The sequence below is a fragment of the Pleurodeles waltl genome, chromosome 11 (genome assembly GCF_031143425.1).
Source record: "Pleurodeles waltl isolate 20211129_DDA chromosome 11, aPleWal1.hap1.20221129, whole genome shotgun sequence".
Taxonomy (NCBI): Eukaryota; Metazoa; Chordata; class Amphibia; order Caudata; family Salamandridae; genus Pleurodeles; species Pleurodeles waltl.
This window is the reverse complement of record NC_090450.1, coordinates 366477874-366497899: the sequence shown is the minus strand read 5'-3', so window position 1 is coordinate 366497899 and position 20026 is coordinate 366477874. Positions and strand designations below refer to the sequence as shown.

At 44.8% G+C, this 20026-nt stretch overlaps 1 protein-coding gene across 3 annotated transcripts in view; it reads left to right on the top strand.

Annotated features, from left to right (window-relative positions):
• Window positions 1-20026, top strand: part of SLC25A36 (solute carrier family 25 member 36) — a 1333693-nt gene that overhangs the window by 102466 nt on the left and 1211201 nt on the right. For 2 of the 3 annotated variants that reach the window (XM_069213670.1, XM_069213672.1), the window contains exon 2: window positions 3153-3257. The exons of the other annotated variant lie outside the window; for it this stretch is intronic. In XM_069213670.1, coding sequence (XP_069069771.1) covers window positions 3153-3257 — 105 coding nt within the window. The remainder of the gene's footprint in view (window positions 1-3152; window positions 3258-20026) is intronic. 3 annotated transcript variants of the gene reach the window in all.

The following is a 20026-nucleotide window of genomic DNA, read 5'->3' as shown; positions in this document are numbered from 1 at the left end:
GACCCCCCACCCCCTCCCCAAAACTAAAAATGCCCCACCCCCCCAACCCCGCCCCAAAACCTAAAACCCCCTGACCCCCTCCCCAAAACCAAAAACGCCCCACCCCCTCAACCCCGTCCCAAAACCTAAAACCCCCTGACCCCCCACCCCTCAACCAAAAACACCCCGCCCCAAAACCTAAAACCCCCTGACCCCCCACCCCCTCCCCAAAAACGCCCCGCCCCAAAACCTAAAACCCCCTGACCCCCACCCCCTCCCCAAAACCTAAAACACCCCACCCCCTCACCCCAAAACCTAAAACCCCCCCCACTTACCTTAGTCGTCACCTGCGTCGTCCTCCTTAGCCGACTCCCTTCTTTGTACCTTAACCACGCATGTTCGTTGTTCAGAACATACGTAGTTAAGGCACAAAATAACGGAGTCGTGGTTAAAAAAAAGCGTTGTTGCGCTTTCGTTGACCACGACTTCTTCATTAAAACTTCGTCGTAAAGGATGTTTCCCGTGGGTTATATACTGTCTGGTTTATGGTCTGGTTTTTGTCCCGCATGTTCACTTATATATGTCATTTTACCTCATAGTGCTTGGGAAAATCTGCACTTTTGTTGGGTGACAACCTAATATGCCCAGTGCTTATGAATAATATTGTTTTGGCATATGATTTATGCATGATATACTTTATATTTTTATACATCTTCGTGTGGAGTCTCTTTTGTGGTGTATTTTATTGTGTCACTGATAGAAGGGTGTTGTGCAAACGCTTTGTACATGAGCTCTGAGGAGAAGCCTAACTACACTGTGCCAAGCTACCAGGGGGTGAGCACTGTTTTTTTTTATTGTGTAACTTTTACTTGCCCTTACTAGAGTGATGGGTTCTTCCTGACTGAGGCGCATACCCTAGCCAGCCAGAAACACCATTTCTAACAGCCACACTACTCCAACAAATCCACTCTACAACACTACTCTCTATCTCCACTCTGGCACTCTACTAACTTAGCCATGCTGAACAGCAGCCACACTGGTATACAGCATGGCAAAAACACATTGCGAGCCAAAAGCTCTTGTATAGGAGGGACCTATTGGCTTTGTCAATGCTTGTTGTTACATATTGTTTATATTGAACATTACAAAAATGACAATGCAGCACATTGCACCAGTTGAAATACACCTTCTCTATGGTTATTATACCCTGGCTCAAAGACGAAACATTATACCACTAAGGAGCGAGGAGGACATGGAACTTCCAAGATGCACCCTAGTTTGATATAGACGTTTCAGTAAGTGAATGTGATTTTTAATGCCCACCCTCATAGCAGATAGACTTCACATCTTATTCTTTAGCATTTAACACCACTTCCATCGTACTCCAGTGACTTTTTCCAAGCATTCTTTCAAATTACTAGGCTATAACTTCTCCCGTCATTGTTCGTTAGATTATGATCCTGCTACCCTTTTCTCCCCTCACATTCTCCTCCTTTCTCTAAGCGGAGGCGCAGTGAAACTTAAATGTCTTTATGGCGGTATGTCATCGGACGAGTCTCTGCATAAATCTCAGCGTTCTCATTGCAAAATATCATGTCTTTTATCTAGTCATCAGTAATAGTCTGGAGTGTAATATGATCTGCTGAAAAATGTGAAATATATTAATCTGTGCGTGCTATTGAATGTTATCTTTATGTCTGTACACAGCAAAGTCATCATTGTTTGTCCTTCACGGTTTCCTTTACATCTGCATCCCATTTTCTCTTTTCCCCACCGTTCGGCAGAGGCCTCGCCTCCCCAGTCCGCCATATAGTTTTATTATTAATCCTCTAGGGAAATTATTGTAAGAATCACATCTGAATTTGGTAATATGTTCAGTTCCTGACGGAACAAAGGGAATTAACCCCTCAATGCATGGTTAAAACGAAAATCTAAAATAAAATGTCAAGTGGTGTCGAGACCAATCCTTCCATTAATTGGTCTAAGGATATGAACGGGTGTTCCATAAAGTCGTCACCCACCTCTGAAGTTTAGTGCTTCTAATTGCTGTCTTGCCTTGAGTTCCTAGGTAATCAACGTCCGGGGGTTACTCACTAACGGTAGTTTAGGGGGAGTGCGCACCCTCCAGTACCACTATTCTGATTAGCTTGTGCCATGCTTACACTGCATGTGTCACTTTCTGAATATGCTGAGGAGCTTCATAGGAAAAGGAGAGCAATAGTGGTTTGTTTGTACATCCGAGAAAGTACCTTTGGAGAAGTGGTGCCCAATAAAAGGAAAAATTCTGTTCTCCGCCATCCCCCCTCTACCCAATAGTAATAAAATGACAACACGTGCCCGCTATAACAATTTGCAAAAAGTAAGGATAATTGGAGCTGTTACTGAATACACGTACATTAACATAAAATGCACATTTAAAACATCATGTATGTTCTCAGATATGTTTTTTTGACATTCGTTCAATATGTTATTGTGTCTTGAGGGTACATATTTTGCACATTGCAACAACTGTCATTTGTTCAGCACCTCTGAGATATGTTTAAATAAATACGCTACTTGACCCAACTTGAAATGTTACCCCTTGCATCGGAATGTTAAGCATGTCAATATATGGAAGAGCGTCCATTTGTTCATGAACAACGGTGACGGGATCTTGTGAAAGTTATATTTGTTAGTTCCATATTGTATGCAAATAACGCAGCTACCTTCACACATCAAATGAGCACAGCAACATTTCATCCTGACCCTTTTATGGTAAGTGATGTGTCCTTGTATCAAAGACAGCCTCGGTGTTCTAGGAGTTCAGCACAGTCAATCAGATCTGACTGTGCCTATGTTATACAGATGATCCGAAGAATGCCGTAAAGGGAGAAAATTGGGAAGTAGGCAATTTTGTGGACCTTTTTAGGTCTTGGCCTGTGACAGCGCACCACGTGCACTCACTTGCAAGAGATATTGTATACAACAAAGGACTTGCAGCCTGCCCATTTCTTAACATTTGTTGGCTTCATTGTCACTGTGATTTGATGCCTTCTAATTTGCCAGCGCGTCCTGTCTTTATTTCTTCTTGTTTTGGCTGGAGCATGGACCAAGTAACGGCTGCTTCAGCTTGATTGCTGTCCTTCCGCCGATCGTGCTGTTATTGAGACTATTTTTATTTTTTCTTTTTCCAGGTCATCCTTGTTGAATCTCTTGCCGCTTGATGCTACATTTTACTGTGCCACATGCACTTCAAAGCAGCCGTTTTCTCATTTGAAATGGTTATTTATAGTGACAACGTATGTTATCTACTTCCAAATATATTTTCACTATTACATGGACTCCGTTGCTTTTGTTTTATGTGATAGAATTCTTTTTTTTTTTTGCCAAATGTCATACTTCTTTCTTTTCCACACATGGGAAGATTAACTGATTTGCTTGCAATCACAGGGGTGTTGAAGTGAGACCTAACAAGCATTGGCAACGCCAGTGGGTCGTGCCTTTAAAATTGGCTTTGCCATTGCCCTTTGGTCTTGCTGTACAGCATGGGCATTGCTGACTTTGGCTGATTTGTAGGCATGCAGTATATCAGTGGGGCTGCCATGCAGCATAGGTAAAAGTAATATTTAAAAAAGAACTATAATGCATTCTGCGCTAACGCACTTTAATAGAAAAAAAAAAACAATAGTCCTGGCTGCATCATTGCATCATATTGGTTTTTAAAATTAGTTTTAGTCACACTGCAAAGCATCTATGCTGCTGTACAGCATGGCTACAAAACATTGCCAAATCCAGTAGCTCACAAAGGCAAAACCTATTGGCTTTCCCAGTGCTTATTTGATATACTGTTTGTCAGTTACCATGTCTGTCTCCGGATCGTATTTCACCTTGTACTTTATAATGGGAATCATAAATCAACATTAAGGGTGCAGTCAACAGGACATTTTGTTTGTGGCAGTGAAAGCCCTGATCACCCTGAAATAGCTCTGAAAATACATGAGAATGGCAAACCACAAAGACAGATTGTGCTCCTCTACAGAAGAGAAATAAAGAACCGGGCGGATGGAGGAATTGTGGAAGCTTTACATGGTGTTCGGTTTTGAATGGGTCAGTGACACACTGCTGCCTTCACTGATTAATGACTAGTCTTTATGGTTCCATAAGATGCCTGGAGTATGAAAATGTAAATGGTAGCCATCTCATTGAATTATCTCACCAATGCACAGGGCACTCTGTGTGCCCTCAGACATAGGGTGCTGGGTTCTTACATTGATTACATTAGAATAGTTTGATTGATGGACCGTTTAAAGGTCAATTTCATCCATGTTTCATCTTATGTTAGACTGTGCAGTGTCATTGCTGCTCAGAATAAAAGTTTGTGAAATGGGGAAAAAGGTCACTTTACATAGTATAGCTGTCTCAGCCCTCTAAATAAAGCTATCCATGCAATCACTTCACCTTTCCTAATGTATGATAAAGACCAAATTTAGTAGCAAGAAAGAATTGATGGCAGATATAAATGACAATCATATTTGCCTTCCTCAGTCCCACTTCTTTTGTCACAAAAATATTGTTTTTATTATTGAATTCAGATTTTCTTGAGTACACAGTGACAACGGTTTCCATGTATTTTTCATGCTTTTTTTCAAAAAATGTAAGAGATCTGCGAAGCGACCTATATCAATAGGGGGATAATTCTGCATAGAAATGGTGTTCCCTCAACTGCAGCCTTAATTAAATCCAGGCTTAGTCAAGAGACGGCGTGTGTGGACCAAAGAGATCCAGAAAATACTTAAGCTGTCAATTTCACCAAAACCAAGGAAGAAAGAGTCCCATGCACCTCTCGATGCACCATGTCCCAAGCCTGTAACACCTATTTCCAAAGGGAGATGGTGTAACACCCTCCTACCAAAGGAACTGCATTGTTCTGCCTTCCTGGGATTGAGCTGCTCAGTCCCCAGGAGGGCAGAGACCTGTCTGTGAGGTGGCAGCAACTGGGGCTGCAGTGGAAACCTGAAAGAGCTGTTTGGCAGTACTGGGGATCCACGGTGGAGCCCCCAGGGTGCATGGGATTGGCCCCCCAATACCAGATTTGGAATGCAGGAGACAAGTCCATGATCTTAGGCACCTCACATGGTCATATTTGGATTTACCATTGTGAAGCGACATATATGTATTGACACGTATGTAGTGCACGCATGTAATGGTATCCCCGCACTCACGAAGTCCGGGGAATTGGCCCTGAACAATGTGTGGGCACCTTTGCTAGTGCAAGGGTGCCCTCACACACAGTAACTTTGCACCTAGCCTTCAGGAAATGAAGATTAGACATATAGGTGAATTATAAGTTAATTAGTGCAGTGGACATGACTGAAGTGTGTGCAGTATTTCACTCAGGCTGAAGTGGTAGTCTTGAAGAAAAGTTTGTCTGAGCTCCTTATGGGTGGCAAAAGAAATGCAACCCATGAGGATCTCCTGGAACCCCAGTGCCCTGGGTACCTAGGTACCATATGCTAGGGACTTATAAGGGGGGTCCAGTGTGCCAATTAGAATTGGAATATGGAGTCACTAAACTATGGTGACAAATTTGGTAAGTAGAGAGAGCATAAACACTGGAGTTCTGGTTAGCAGAACTTCAGTGACACAGTTAAGCATACTGACAACACCCACATTAGACCACAAACTATGAGCACTGGGGCCCTGGCTATCAGGATCCCAGTGAGAACGGCAAAACATACTGACAAACAGGCAAAAATTGGGGGTAACATGCCAAGAAAGATGGTACTTTCCTACAGTTACTGGCCCTCATTTGGTCTGTTTATGGTGTCTTGAGTGCAACTAGAACTCCTGAGTCATACTAGAACTACCAGGCCATGGCACCAAAAAGCTTTGAGGGCGCGGTCCCTGAAGCTGCTAGTGGCCCAGCAGGCAACACTGCATAGCATGACTCTTTGAATGCCTTGGTCCCAATCCCAATCAAGGGTAAGGTTGTGGAACTGCAGCCTTAATTAAATCCAGGCTTAGTCAAGAGACGGAGTGTGTGGACCAAAGAGATCCAGAAAACAGTTAAGCTGTATATTTCACTAAAACCAAGGAAGAAACAGTCCCATGCACCTCTCAATGCATCATGTCCTAAGATTTAAATTGCATTTGTTTCTCCGTTGGCAGCCAAAGGGCATGATCCAACAGAGATGATGCATGCTTGTGATGAAGAGCTACATAGATTATTCTGACAGAAGATAATGTTTTTATAATGTGTAGCCAAGTAAATGGGGTATTTTTTTATAAGAAAATGGATTATATGGGGTGGGTGACAACCCACTGCAAGGACTAATCATAACCTGTGTCGAGGTGAACCATCAAAGTCACTAAATTAAACCTGTGCTCAACCCATTGGTAGCTATGGCTTAGAGCAGACAGGCCTAACTTAGGACAATAGGCAAACTATTTATGCAGGAAAATAATGCAACAAGTATTTTCAATATTTAATATGCTGCTCATTGTATCCCTGTAGATTGAATAGGGCAATGGGCAACACATTTATGGAGGAAAATAATGAAACAACTATTTTCAATATTCATTATGCAGCTTATTCTATCTTGGTAGCTTAAATAGGAGGTCAAACATACCTCTCTTGTAGTCTACTTCTTTGTCCTGGTTACAAGCATCAGGTACGGTCCTTTAGGACTCTTCTCGGGTCACAGACAGCAGATCCTGTGCTCTTCTGATCTTCTGCAGTTCCAGTCCTCCTCTTATCTTTCATAGGTGAAGGAAGCGTTATGAAGTTGGTTCCTGGAGGCGCAGCATTTATGCCTGGCACTAGCTAGTGGATGGAAATGACTCTCGAGCACATTTTAGCCAATGGGGTTACCTGGGGCCAACCCTACCCACTTTGGGTGTTTTCATAATGGCAAAGGTCTCAGGCCACACAGTAAGCATGAGTTCTAGGGGGGGGGTGGGCACTGCACTATGATAATCCTAGTGTCCTCTCACAAAAAATCCAGTTTGAGACAGTTACTGAGCCCATAATAAACCCAGAGATAGAAGTCTGGAAGGTTCTTCACCAACCAGGCAGTAGACCCAGTAGGAGTGTCTTGACATCATGTTCTCTTCCCTTTGAAGTGTGCTCCTAGTGTTGGGTGAACCCACAGGTGTAATATATGAACCCAGCATACCTGTCAAGCAGGATTTGACACTGTAGTATCAAATGGGATGCCCACAGCCCAAAACCTTCATATTCTGTGAAGTTCCAAGGTGTCACCTCTGCCCATTCAGATCAGCCTGTTTGCCCCGGGAAGCATTTTACTACTATTCAGGACTAATTACTGGCTGGGAGAAGTTGGAGAACCAATACATATTACCCTCCAGGGCCTCGAGGCAATGAAAACGTAACATTATAAAAGTTACATTTCCTTAATAATAGAAAATCTGTGGACACCATTGAATTGGGGCTTTATTAAATATTGAAAATAGTTTCTTTATTTTCCTAGCTGCTTCCATTTTGGAGATACAGTATTAGTATTTTAATCTGTACTTTGGTGTTTTACATAAGACAGCTAGGCCTGTCAAGGTGAAATTAGCTTTTGAGTGCTACTCACTGTAAGGACATGTTAACATTACATTTCTACATGTCCTACTTTTAAATACTATGCACCCTGCCTTGTGGGCTGCAACGCCTACATAGGGGTGATTTATTAATATTAAAAGAAAGGCTTAACTTGCCAAAATAGGTTTATTTTGACAGGCCAAATTGCGGTTTTTACACTGCTACAGTCAGGCTACAATGGTATGCATGAATTCATGTTTGCGCTGCCACTGTAGTGGAGGACACCATAGGTGCTGCAGTCCACTGGTGACACTTAGGTTTCGGGCCCTGGGTACACCTTGTACCATATAATAGAGACGTGTAGGTAAGTAAAGTAAGCCAATTGGGGTTATGCCAAATCAACCATGTTTAAAGGAGGGAGATCTAATAGAGACATCTAGCCCCAGATTCCTTACCTTTTGAATTTCCCAGGTGTCTGACTGGATATGGAAGGTTTTTTGTGAGCAGTACCCCTGTACGCCGGTAGGTGGCTTTGTTCGGTTCGTTCTGTGGCATCGCGGTCACCTATATAGGCACCATCTCTGTGTCCAGATGTCAGGTTTTTTTTTTCCACGGCAGTTAGTGCTAATCTGGAGAAGAGCTCTCATGTGATGTTTTTTGTGTGGCACATGTCACCATGCCTTGCCGGTTACTGTAGGAGGCTGGCATAGTTTGTAGTGGGTACCTAAAGTACTTAAACCTTATACCAGGTCCAGTTATCCCTTATTAGTGAAATGTAGGCCGTGTTCTAGCAGCTTAGGCTGTCTAGAGTTAGCTGTAGCAGAGCAGCTTAGGCTGAACTAGGAAACATGCAAAGCTCCTGCAATACCACTATTGTTACACAGTAGTTAAACACAATAAAAGACAATACTCAGTGTTAACAAAAATAAAGGTACTTTATTATAGTGACACAAGGCCAAAAATATCTTAGAGGCAATACTCCTTCTGGAGGTAAGTATTATACGTAATATAGACACTAGACATCAAAAAGGTAAGTAATTAGACATAGGATTGTGCAAACAATAGGGAATGCTATAGAATGCAATGGGAGAAAATAGGTCTAGGGGCAACACAAACCATATACTAAGAAAGTGGAATGTGAATCACAAATTTCCCCCCTAGACAAGTGTAGTGTGTGCAGAATCGCTGGGAGAGTAAGAATACAGTAAAGGTAAGTAAATTACCCCACCCCAGAGCCCAGGAAAGTAGGAGTAAAGTACTGCAAGTTTCCTCAGGACACTCTACAAGTCGTGATAAGAGATTTTGCAAGAACCAAGCAAGACTGCAAGCAACAAACAATGGATTCCTGACCCGAAGACCTGTGGAGAGATAAGACCAAGGCCAGAAGTCAAAGAAGAGTCAAGGAAGGACAGGAGCCCCTGCCAGCCTAGAAGATGGTGCAAAAGTGGATTCTCCGGTTAGAAGAAAAGTACAGAAAAGCACCAAAGAAGATGGCTGCGGGTTCCTGCTTGGTGCAGGGGATGTCCCACGTCGAGTTGTTGGATGCAGGTTGTTTGCGTCGCTGGATTCGCCAACAAGCCTTCATTCAAGCAAGAACGCGTTTTGCGTCAAGAAGTAGCTGCCTGGGCCCAGGAGTGACCTAGGGGTCTCAACTTGGACTGAGGAGACAGAGGGGGCTCTCAGCACTTCAGAGAGCCCTCAGTAGGCCAGGAAGCACCCACAGGAGTCCCAGAACACGGGGACAAAGAAGATGCAAAGTGTGGTCATCGCAGCACTACACTGGAAGGTCCCACGCCGCCAGAGAACAACTGTGAGAGCTGTGCCTCACAGGATGGAGTGCCGGGGACCTGGTCTACACTGTGCACAAAGGATTCTTGGAAGAAGTGCACAGAAGCCCAAGGAGCTGGAGAAGCCGCGGTGCACAGGGGTACTGTCACAGCACGGGGAGGCAAGCTCTTACCTCCACCAAATTTGGACAGCTGGACCTTTGGACAGTCTGGGTCTCTTCAGTCCACCACCTGTGTTCCAAGGAGCATGCTTGTCAGGAGAGGAGTCCCAGAGTACTGGTCGTCGTTGCAGAAGGGTGCCTGCAGAAGCAGAGAAGTGTCACTCCGCAGGAGATTCCTTTGTTTCTTCTGGTGCAGGGTGAATACAGGCAATCCTCCGAGCGTGTACACCTTCAAAACTGTTGCAAATGCTGGCTGGATCTGATCACAGGAGTAGTCCTGGATACTTTGTTGCAGTTATAGCGGTTCCTGGAGCAGTCTGTGGTTGATCTGACTGTCGGAAGCTGAAGCAGAGGATTCCAGGAATAGTCTTGAAAGCTGGATCTGAGGAAACACAGAGAGGAGGGACCCAAAATATTCCTTAGAGGGGGATTGGCTACCTACCCAGGTATGCACCTATCAGGAGGGGTTTCTGACGTCACCTGCTGGCACTGGCCACTCAGAGGTCTCCACAGGGTCCCCACACCTTGGAATCCAAGATGTCGAATGCCAAGGACACTCTAGAGTAGCTCTGGGCACCACCGCAGGGGTGGTGATGAGATGGGAGTGGTCACTCCCCTTTCCTTTGTCCAGTTCCGTGCCAGAGCAGGGGCTGGGGGACGTCCCTGAACCAGTGTAGACTGGCTTATGCAAGGAGGGCACCATCTGTGCCCTTCAAAGCATTTCCAGAGGCTCTGAGAGGCTACCCCTCCCAAGCCTGTAACACCTATTTCTAAAGGAAGAGCGTGTAACACCCTCCTACCACAGGAACTGCATTGTTCTGCCTTCCTGGGATTGAGCTGCTCAGTCCCCAGGAGGGCAGAAACCTGTCTGTGAGGTGGCAGCAACTGGGGCTGCAGTTGAAACCTGAAAGAGCTGGTTTGGCAGTACTGGGGATCCATGGTGGAGCCCCCAGGGTGCATGGGATTGGCCCCCCATACCAGATTTGGAATGCGGGAGACAATTCCATGATCTTAGGCACCTCACATGGTCATATTTGGAGTTGCCATCGATCCCTCTCACCTGGGGCCAGGGAGGAGCAGCATTGCAGAAAGGGCAGGAGCCCTTTAAAAACTGAATAGCGCTCCCACTCGCGGGCTCGCGGGGCGCATTTCACGATCCCTCTCACCTGGGGCCAGGGAGGAGCAGCATTGCAGAAAGGGCAGGAGCCCTTTAAAAACTGAATAGCGCTCCCGCTCACCTTGGGCCAGGGAGGAGCCCTTTAAAAACTGAATAGCGCTCCCGCTCGGGGGACGCGCGTGGGCGCCCGCGCCAAGGGCGGGCCCGTCCTGTGCCCGGAGGAGGCTGGGCTGGGCCCCCCCTCTTTCATCTGCCATTGAGGATCTCCCGGCCTTCAAGGAGAAGAGAAACGCTATTTTATTTGACAAAGTTCGAAGAACCATCTATTTCGGGCCGGACAATTTCCTTTTCTACTCTTGTTTTCTTTTCATTCTCTTATTCCTTTTTCTTGCATATCCTGATCTCACATTCGAGCAGTCTGTTACTTGTAGGCAAAGTGCCTTTTCTTTGCATCGCACTTTGGCTAGCCATTTTTCTCAAACTAGTTGGGGCAGTGCTATCCCGGCGCAGGTAATATAATCAACTGGCATATTTTTATCTCTATACGTCCTCGCTTCCCCATATTGTACTTAAGAGTAACATCCCAGAGTAACACCCGATTAAATATGGTGAAAAGGAAGCACTCAACATTGAGTCATCCCTCAAACTTAAAAGATAGTACATCCATACTAAAGTATATCTCTAGGGCCATGGGGATGATAGACAAACAAATCGCCAATGTAGAGGGGAAAATTCTAACATCTAAAGATCATACTGCACAATCACCAACGGATGTGGTGATAATTGATGACCACTCTCAATGTAATAATGAAGCCCTGAACAAAGACGCTATAGATAAAAATGGCTGCATCCAAAATACTTCAGACTCAATATTCACATTGGACGATCTCCCACCTGCACCTAAACGCCGAAGAAAGCCGACCCTAGAGAAGGCAGATAATATCTCTAAAAAAAAAAAGTAATCTCCCAAGAACGATCTGGTACTCACACTTGACCGAAAGCCCCCAAAGAAACCATCTCAAAAGAAACTTTCAATTAACCCAGCTGACACAACCCGAACCCTCCTCGTAAACCTCCATGACCTGATAAATAGTATGAAATCAGCAATTGGGGTCACATTAGACTCCTTGTCGGAATGCTTAAAAACTGTAGAGTGCAAAGTTGATTCGGGCCTGGGAATTATAAAGTCTCTAAACATAGAGATCTTACATGATACTAAACAACACTTTAGGGTAACACAGCTGACTCAAACTTCAGAGTGTAATTCTCAACCTCTCCCTTTGGATAGGGCTGAGGATTTACCTTTGATCCCAAAGATCTTGATTAATCCACAGGTACTACCTATATCTCTAAGAACTAGTTATACACATCTGACCCATAAGCCTCTGAACAGAGCACAATCATTCCCACATGCATCAATTATCAATCATGAGTCAGCTACAACACTATCGAATATATCATCACCAATCAGGACAAAACACCCCCAGACAGCTAAAGGGAGGAACCATTGTAACGGACTAAGACCTCCGAAGTCTACATATTTACCAAGCGATCTTTTACATCTTCCTCCGGAGGCAACCCCATATGTAGTGGTCTTGGCAAATGTTCCTCCCATAGGCGATCAACATCGGGAAACATGGCCGGCATTGAGGAACAAGGCCCTGAATTGGATAGGAACACGCTTGGGTCCTGGGATGGTGGGGGTCCTTTTTGATGACATAAAAATGGGCAGAAGAGTCAAGTGGATATGAAATAGGGAGAAAGCAGTGGGAGGAGACTGTGTGGTCCTTTCATTTAAGACCCCTAATTTGGTGCACAGCATTATCCATAAACTAGGCGTCAGGCAAGCCATCTGTCAAGGAATCTCCCTACTACCCCTGGGGTTCTTTTACCCAAGATCCTATGGGGGCGTTTCAAGGAACTTGCAATCCGTAAACGATCACGGATTAAATGCCCCGGACCCTATTTCCCTTAGTAACAGATTTCAACCACTTAACACACTAGAAGATTTGGATTGACTAACTAGGACTAAGAGAGATTCCCCATACGAGGAGGTTCTAATTGCAAAAATAGAAAAGCCTACCAAGAATAGGGGAGATGTACTCCATGATATGGAACCTGACAGGAATTTCACAGACATCCATTTGAATCTGGGAAACCTTCCCCCTCCAATAACCCACACTCTAGATTAAGGATCATCCACATCAAGTATAGAGAAGGAGTGCCCCCAACCCCTCCAACACAGGAAAACAGCCATACTTTACTGGAATGTGGCAGGCTTAACCAATAAGATTAACAACGAGCTCTGGGTGAATTTTATTGAGGGGTTTCCCTGTATATGTCTCCAGGAGACCTGGACATTAAATCCTGCCCATATAAATGGTTATAAGACATTTCACACATCTGCTGTGCAGACCAACCATGGCAGGCCAAAAGGAGGCTTGTGTACATATATTTCTAATAAGGTGTGGTTACACAACCCAAAAATGAAAATCAGGAAACCCTGTTATCAACTGATAGTCTAACTTCGATCAGAATACCCACTTGGTACTCATTAACTTTTATAACAATGCATTGCCAAGGGAAGCTTCTAAAAGTTTAACAGAGATGAGCGAGGACCTAGAGAGAATTTGTGCGAGCAACAGACGTGAAACTCTTATCATATGGGGGGGTGATTTTAATGTACTCCTTTGCAAGGAATTCACGGGAAGGGTGTGTGGCTGGGATACTGAAGACATTGGCAAAGGGCCGCACTTCTCACACACCACTCAAGGAGATGCAATAAACCTAGTGGCCCAAAAATCCAACCTGTCTCTTGTAAATGATTTATTTTCAAAAGAGCCACAGTTTAAACCAACATTCAGTGGAAGGGGTGCTAATACAGTGATTGATTATATTTTAATGTCAGCCCATTTTGCACATTATTTTATTAATTACACAATTCACAATATTGCAATAAGTGATCATTTCCACCAAAGCTTGGAACTGCTACTAACTCCTGCCCCAGAGGCTAAAGTTGAAAAGGTCATGATGGCAAATGATATTGAACTAACTCCGGGTAATGGCTATACTTTAAGATGGTCTCGGATTTATTCACAGGTATTATTGAAACATATATTAAGTGAACATAACCAAGCGTTCATTGACTGCCCCGGTGAAGATACGGCCCCGGGAAAACGCATAAGTGCTTTCCTACAGATAACGCAAGCTGTGAAAGAAACTATTTTGATCAGGACAGGGGGGAAAAAAAGGAAACTGGCTGGTTTGATCATCACTGCACAAAAGCCCACACTAGACTTAAAAAAGCCCTAAGCGCCCCTATAAGATGCTCAACTGAAATACGTACCTGTAGACAGGCATATAAAATAGCCTTAAAAAAGAGGAAACTTGCTTTGAGAGGGGAGTTATGGGATAACCTACATAGAGCTAGTCTTATGAAAGACAATGTCCTCTTTTGGAAAATAATAAATACACCTGCTCTAGGTAACAGTGATACTCCTAGGATGGAAATTGCAATCTCAGAGGAGGACTGGATTACGTATTTTTTAAAGATATACTGCCAATCGAATGATAGAGCCCTGGATCCTTTAATGGTTTCAGACTCCCAGGGAGTCCTACACCGAGAAGTATTACCTCAGTTTACCTTAGAGGAGGTAGCGGAAGCCATAAGAGTAAGCAAAGCTGGGAAAGCGCCGGGGCCTGATGGCGTCCCAATTGACTTATACAAAGCTAACATTCATTTATGGGGCCCTTTATTGACGCAGGTATTGAGGGCTTTCTGTTCACAAGGCCTTCCATCGACCTGGCGCGATTCCATCATTGTACCTATATACAAAAAAGGCGATCGCCTTAACCCAGCCTGTTACAGGCCTATTTCTCTCCTTGATACATCAGCTAAATTAGCGGGGAGAATAATCTTAAATAGACTCCAAACATGGGCGGAAGAAAATAATATTTTATTCCCAGTGCAGTATGGATTCCGTATAGGACTAGGCACTGTCGAACAGGCTCTGAATTTAACCATCTTAGTGGGGAAGTATACGAAGATCAGAGAGGGTAATTTGCACCTGCCCTTTATAGATCTATCGTCAGCATTTGACTGCGTCCTGCACGAGAAGTTATGGGACATCCTAACAAGAATGGGGGTCGAACCAACAGTAGTCCATTTTATAAGGGATTTGTATACAGGTTGTAGAGCAAGAGTAAGGTACGGGACGAGAGGGGAATGTACCAGGTCCTTTGGAATATACAGAGGGGTGCGCCAACGTTGCGTTCTTGCTCCACTTCTACTCTCATTATACATAAATAATTTAGAAAGAGAACTGATAGGCAAATGCAAAGACCTTCCTCAAATAGGTAATCGTCCTGTCCCTACACTTCTTTACGCAGATGATGCAGTACTTATGCCCAGGACACCGCTAGCCCTCCAGAAACATTTAACTACTTGCATAAACTATATGACAGACCTGGGACTCACAGTTAATCGCTCAAAAACTTTTATAATGAACTGTGGCAGGAAAAAGAGTAAGTCCTATAATTTTACTATTCACGAGGATAAGGTGAAGATAGCTCCTACCTTCTCATATCTGGGCATAATGTTTGACAAACAGGCCACTTGGGCACATTGTGTGAAGTTAAAAAAAGATCAGCTTATTAAAACAACGGCGGCCTTGAAAATCTTTTCCAAAAAGATAGGGGGGATCATCCCGACAAATATGGTGAAGATCTACAAGGCCAAGTGCATCCCGGCGGCCACTTACGGAGCATGTATTTGGGGGTATACTAACTGTAATGCGATTCAGACAGTGGAAAATGACTTACTCAGACATTTGCTAATGATACCAAACAGCACATCATCATACATTAGCCATGCAGAACTTGGGGTCCACTATGTGATCGATTTGATAAAAATCCAGCCATTATTATTATGGCACAAGGTGTGGACCACTGAATATACTGGACTAAACAAGGCTATTCTATCTGATTGTACAATGCTAACATACTCGCTCAGAGTCCCCTGGTTGAACTATATCATGACTTTTTTTAGGAAAATGGGTTGCAAAGATTATTACTTAAATCCACAATCACTGGAAAAAATAACCAGGAGAGAACTGAGGGCCTTGTCATTGAAGCATTTGGAAGAACAGAGATGGGAAGAGGAATCAAAAAAATCCACTGTAATGTTTAGCCAACTAATTTTGTCCACAGATGCCATCCAGCCTTACCTAGTAAGTGTGGCAAACCCCGACATCGATTTGTTCTTACAAGACTCCGCTTAGACATTTTTCATGGGTTAGTGACTTTCCCAACCATGAATGACTGGAGTACAATTTTAAGAGTTTGTCCCTGTGATGCGAATGCTTCCCAATCCACAATGCATGTGGTCCTTTCTGTAAATTTTATAATTCACAAAGAAAACGGCTTTTAATGCCTTTTTTAAGGTCGATCAATTTGCGTCGGTGCTGCGACGCCTATTTTAGCTTACAGCTTTTATCCTCAATTGAAATGTGTGGAATTTTAGCAAACTATTTATGCTCAGTATTGACCGTAAGGAAGTCTATGGGAGTTTTGGACTAATTTCATTGGATTATTTGGAATTTTTCACCTTATGGAAAACACAAAAGGGAAAAACAAAAACTGTAAGGACATTTGACTTGGTATTGATGTGTATTTATTAGGGGATTATATAACAGTATTGAATGAACTTAGAATGTGTTTGTACTTCCCCTCTTTTATTATCTATCTCTTTTACATATATTTATTTATTACTAAATGTGTGATTATTTGATACTTTTATGGCTGGTTGAAAGCCGAATAAAGTCTGTTTGATGAGTTACCATTGTGAAGCTACATATATGAAGTGCACGCGTGAAATGGTATCCCACACTCCCGAAGTCTGGGGAATTGGCCCTGGACAATGTGGGGCACCTTTGCTAGTGCAAGGGTGCCCTCACACAAAGTAACTTTGCGCCTAGCCTTCAGGAAATAAAGATTAGACATATAGGTGAATTATAAGTTAATTAGTGCAGTGGAAATGACTGAAGTGTGTGCAGTATTTCACTCAGGCTGAACTGGTAGTCCTGAAGAAAAGTTTGTCTGAGCTCCTTATGGGTGGCAAAAGAAATGCAGCCCATGAGGATCTCCTGGAACCCCAGTTCCCTGGGTTCCTAGGTACCATATACTAGGGACTTATAAGTGGGGTCCAGTATTCCAATTAGAATTGGAATATGGATACACTAAACTATGGTGACAAACTTGGTAAGTAGAGAGAGCATAAGCACTGGAGTTCTGGTTAGCAGAACTTCAGTGACACAGTTAAGCATACTGACAACACACACATTAGACCACACAAACTATGAGCACAGGGGTCCTGGCTATCAGGATCTCAGTGAGACAGGCAAAACATACTGACAAACAGGCAGAAATTGGGGGTAACATGCCAAGAAAGATTGTACTTTCCTACAGTTACTGGCCCTCATTTGGTCTGTTTATGGTGTCTTGAGTGCAACTAGGACTCCTGAGTCATACTAGGACTACCAGGCCATGGCACCAAAAACCTTTGAGGGCGCGGTCCCTTAAGCTGCTAGTGGCCCAGCAGGCAACACTGCATTGCATGACTCTTTGAATGTCTTGGTCCGAATCCCAATCAAGGGGAAGGTTGCGGGACTGCTTCAGGAGCCCCAAGTCCTCTTTGTCCCACTTGAAGTCCTCGGAACATTCTGGGAAGAGGCACAAGAAACCTAAGAAGTCAAAGGGTGCTTGACCTTTTCCTTATCTGTTGGCTGACACAACGGGTAAGGAACATCAGCGTTTCAGGCATGGCTCTGCGGAGCCGTCGCCTGGGACGACTTTGCACTTCCCTGCATTCCCTGGGGCTGGAGCGATCCCTGCCCAGGTAGAGGGAGTTTATAAGGCCGTGCGACATGTATTTAAGCAGGCCGACACCTCTTGAGCTACTTCTGGCTCCACTGGGTCAGAATGGGCCCCATCCGGCTCTCTGCCTTTGGCTCCGATGGCCCCCAAGGATTAGATCTGTGATCCGGGCTGGCGCTGGTAGTACTAATGCGACCTTCCCTGACGCCAGTCCCGATGCTGATGCTCTCAGCGGCACCGGCCGCATTCTGATCCCAGACGACTCGGAGTTGGAATAACGTCTCTTTACACCGATCCTGGAGCCAGAAGGACTTTAGGACCAAGGTTGCCGCCTGAGCCCTATTCTGAAGGCTCGGCATGGGGGAAGAATGGGAGAGGAGCATCTTATACAATGGGTGGTGAAGAGGGCAGCAGAGGTCCTCGACCTCGAATAACCCTTGGTGGCAGTCAAGACTTACATCTTGACAGAAGTGCATCAGCCTGGATAGTCACCTTCTGAACCCCTGCTCCCCTTTTAACGAAGCACCTACAGATGTCCTGCTGGGAACCTGGTCTAAGCCCTGCACAAAGGCACCTGTGAACAGGCCAATCGCCCGCCCCACCCCAGGCGACCCATCTTTCCTCACCCAATACCCCACCCTGGACAGCTTGGTGGTCCTGGCTTCCACTTTCCATGGTGCATTCCCTGCTGCTCCCCCTGACAGGGTGTCCAAGAGGCTTGATATCTTAGGCAAGAAATTGTATTCTTCCACCAGCCTAGCATTGTAGTTGGTGAGCACTGCATGCCTCTTGGACTGCTACTCCCACATACTGTTGTACATGACTGTGGAATTGCTGCCACAGGTCCAAGAGGAGGCCAGGTTCATTCTCTCCCAAGCAGTCAAGGACAGGAGAGATGCTGATAAGTTCACCATCAGGTGTGGTTTGGATTCGACCGACTCTCTGGGCAGAACAGTTTCTTCAATGGTGGAGCTTCGCCGTTATGCCTGGCTGAGGACATCTGGTTTTTCAGGGGATAGCCAAGCAAACTTTGTGGACATGCCCTTCGATGGTGCTAGACTTTTCGGCGAGAAGGCAGACTCGGTGCTGGTGCACTTTAAGGACTCGCAGGCTGCGGCCACGTTCTTGGGCCTTTCAGTGACCATTCGTCCACAGTCGGCCTTTCGCCCCTTTTGTGGATACAGAAAGGGTGTGCCACCTCGCCAACCCTATGCCAGTCACCGTCCTGCGCAAGCACCTCAAGCTTTGCATGGCTGTGGTGCATTCCGACCCTGCTGGTTGCGTAGCCAGAGGTCGGCCACAACCACCAACTCCTTGGCAGCTGCACCCTCTAAGCCCACCTAATCGGACCCTAAAAGATCATGGGTGTACAGTTGGTGGGGGAATTTTTCTTAATCTCTACTGCTGGCAGTCCATTTAATCAGACAGGTGGGTCTTACCATTTAGTGGGGCAGCTCCCTCTCTTTCGAATCCTCCCCTCCCCTATACCTCCAACAAACGACCAGATGATGGAGGATCATTTTTTTTTCATACCTATTTTACTGCTTTTCAAAACATCATACAATGCATCTGAATGAGTGCTGTTAATCAGCAAGAGTACCGCAAACAATGAAGTACAGTTGAGCTCAAATATTAATTGTCGCCCCTCTTGTGGGATAATCCCTTGGGTAGAAATTATGACCACTCTTTCAGTGCATGCACATTTATTAATTCTACTTGTTTCAACTAACTCCTCCGCTGCTCTTATCCCTAACCTCCCATTTGTCTCAGGCGTTCAGGGTCTTATTTCCTTCCCGTTTAGATATGCAGCTATGGATTGTCCATATAGCTCCCCATCACATGTGGCTGGGTCTATTCAATTAGGACTCCCCTAGGTCTGGCTCGGATAGGTAGGAACTATTTGGGGAGTCAGTATCTGGCTCTTTCTAGCAGATTAGCAGGGGTCCCCAAGCTCTAGCTACCTCCATGGTACTACGTCCCCTCTGCGTCTCTCGAAACAGTACAGAGCTTTTGTAGCCTGCCCACATTGTACTTTTTTCCCTCCAGCGATGTATCTAGGGACTCATTGCATTTTTCCACCTCATGGTGATTTCACGTTTAGTTATGAGTAGGGCCAGGTCGTCAAACCTAGTAGTTACTTTGCGTTTGTTAGGTTGTGGGAATCCCCCCATTAAACAAACCAGGGGGTGGAGGGAAGCATTATGTCAGTTGTGGCATGTTATTACTCCTTTCCAGTATTCCTGCAGTGCTGGGCAGCTCCAAACTATCTGGAGCATCTCTGCCCCCAGGCTCCTATATCTGGGGCATTTTAAATTGTGTGCTTCATAGGTGCACATAATTTTACCTGGGGTGAGGTTTGCCCTGTGCAGGAAATAATAGCTGATCAATTTGAACCTGGTATTGCGAGATATAGTGCAGGTGTTGGCCATGATTGTGGTCCATTATGTGTCAAGGATAGGTTGTGTAATATTGTCTCTACATTTCTAATGTAACTCTGTTAGCGGTGTAGTGATATCAACCCTGAGCGCTTGGTAAGTGAGTGATAATGCTTTTGTCTTACCCGACGTAGTGCGATGTACTCCAG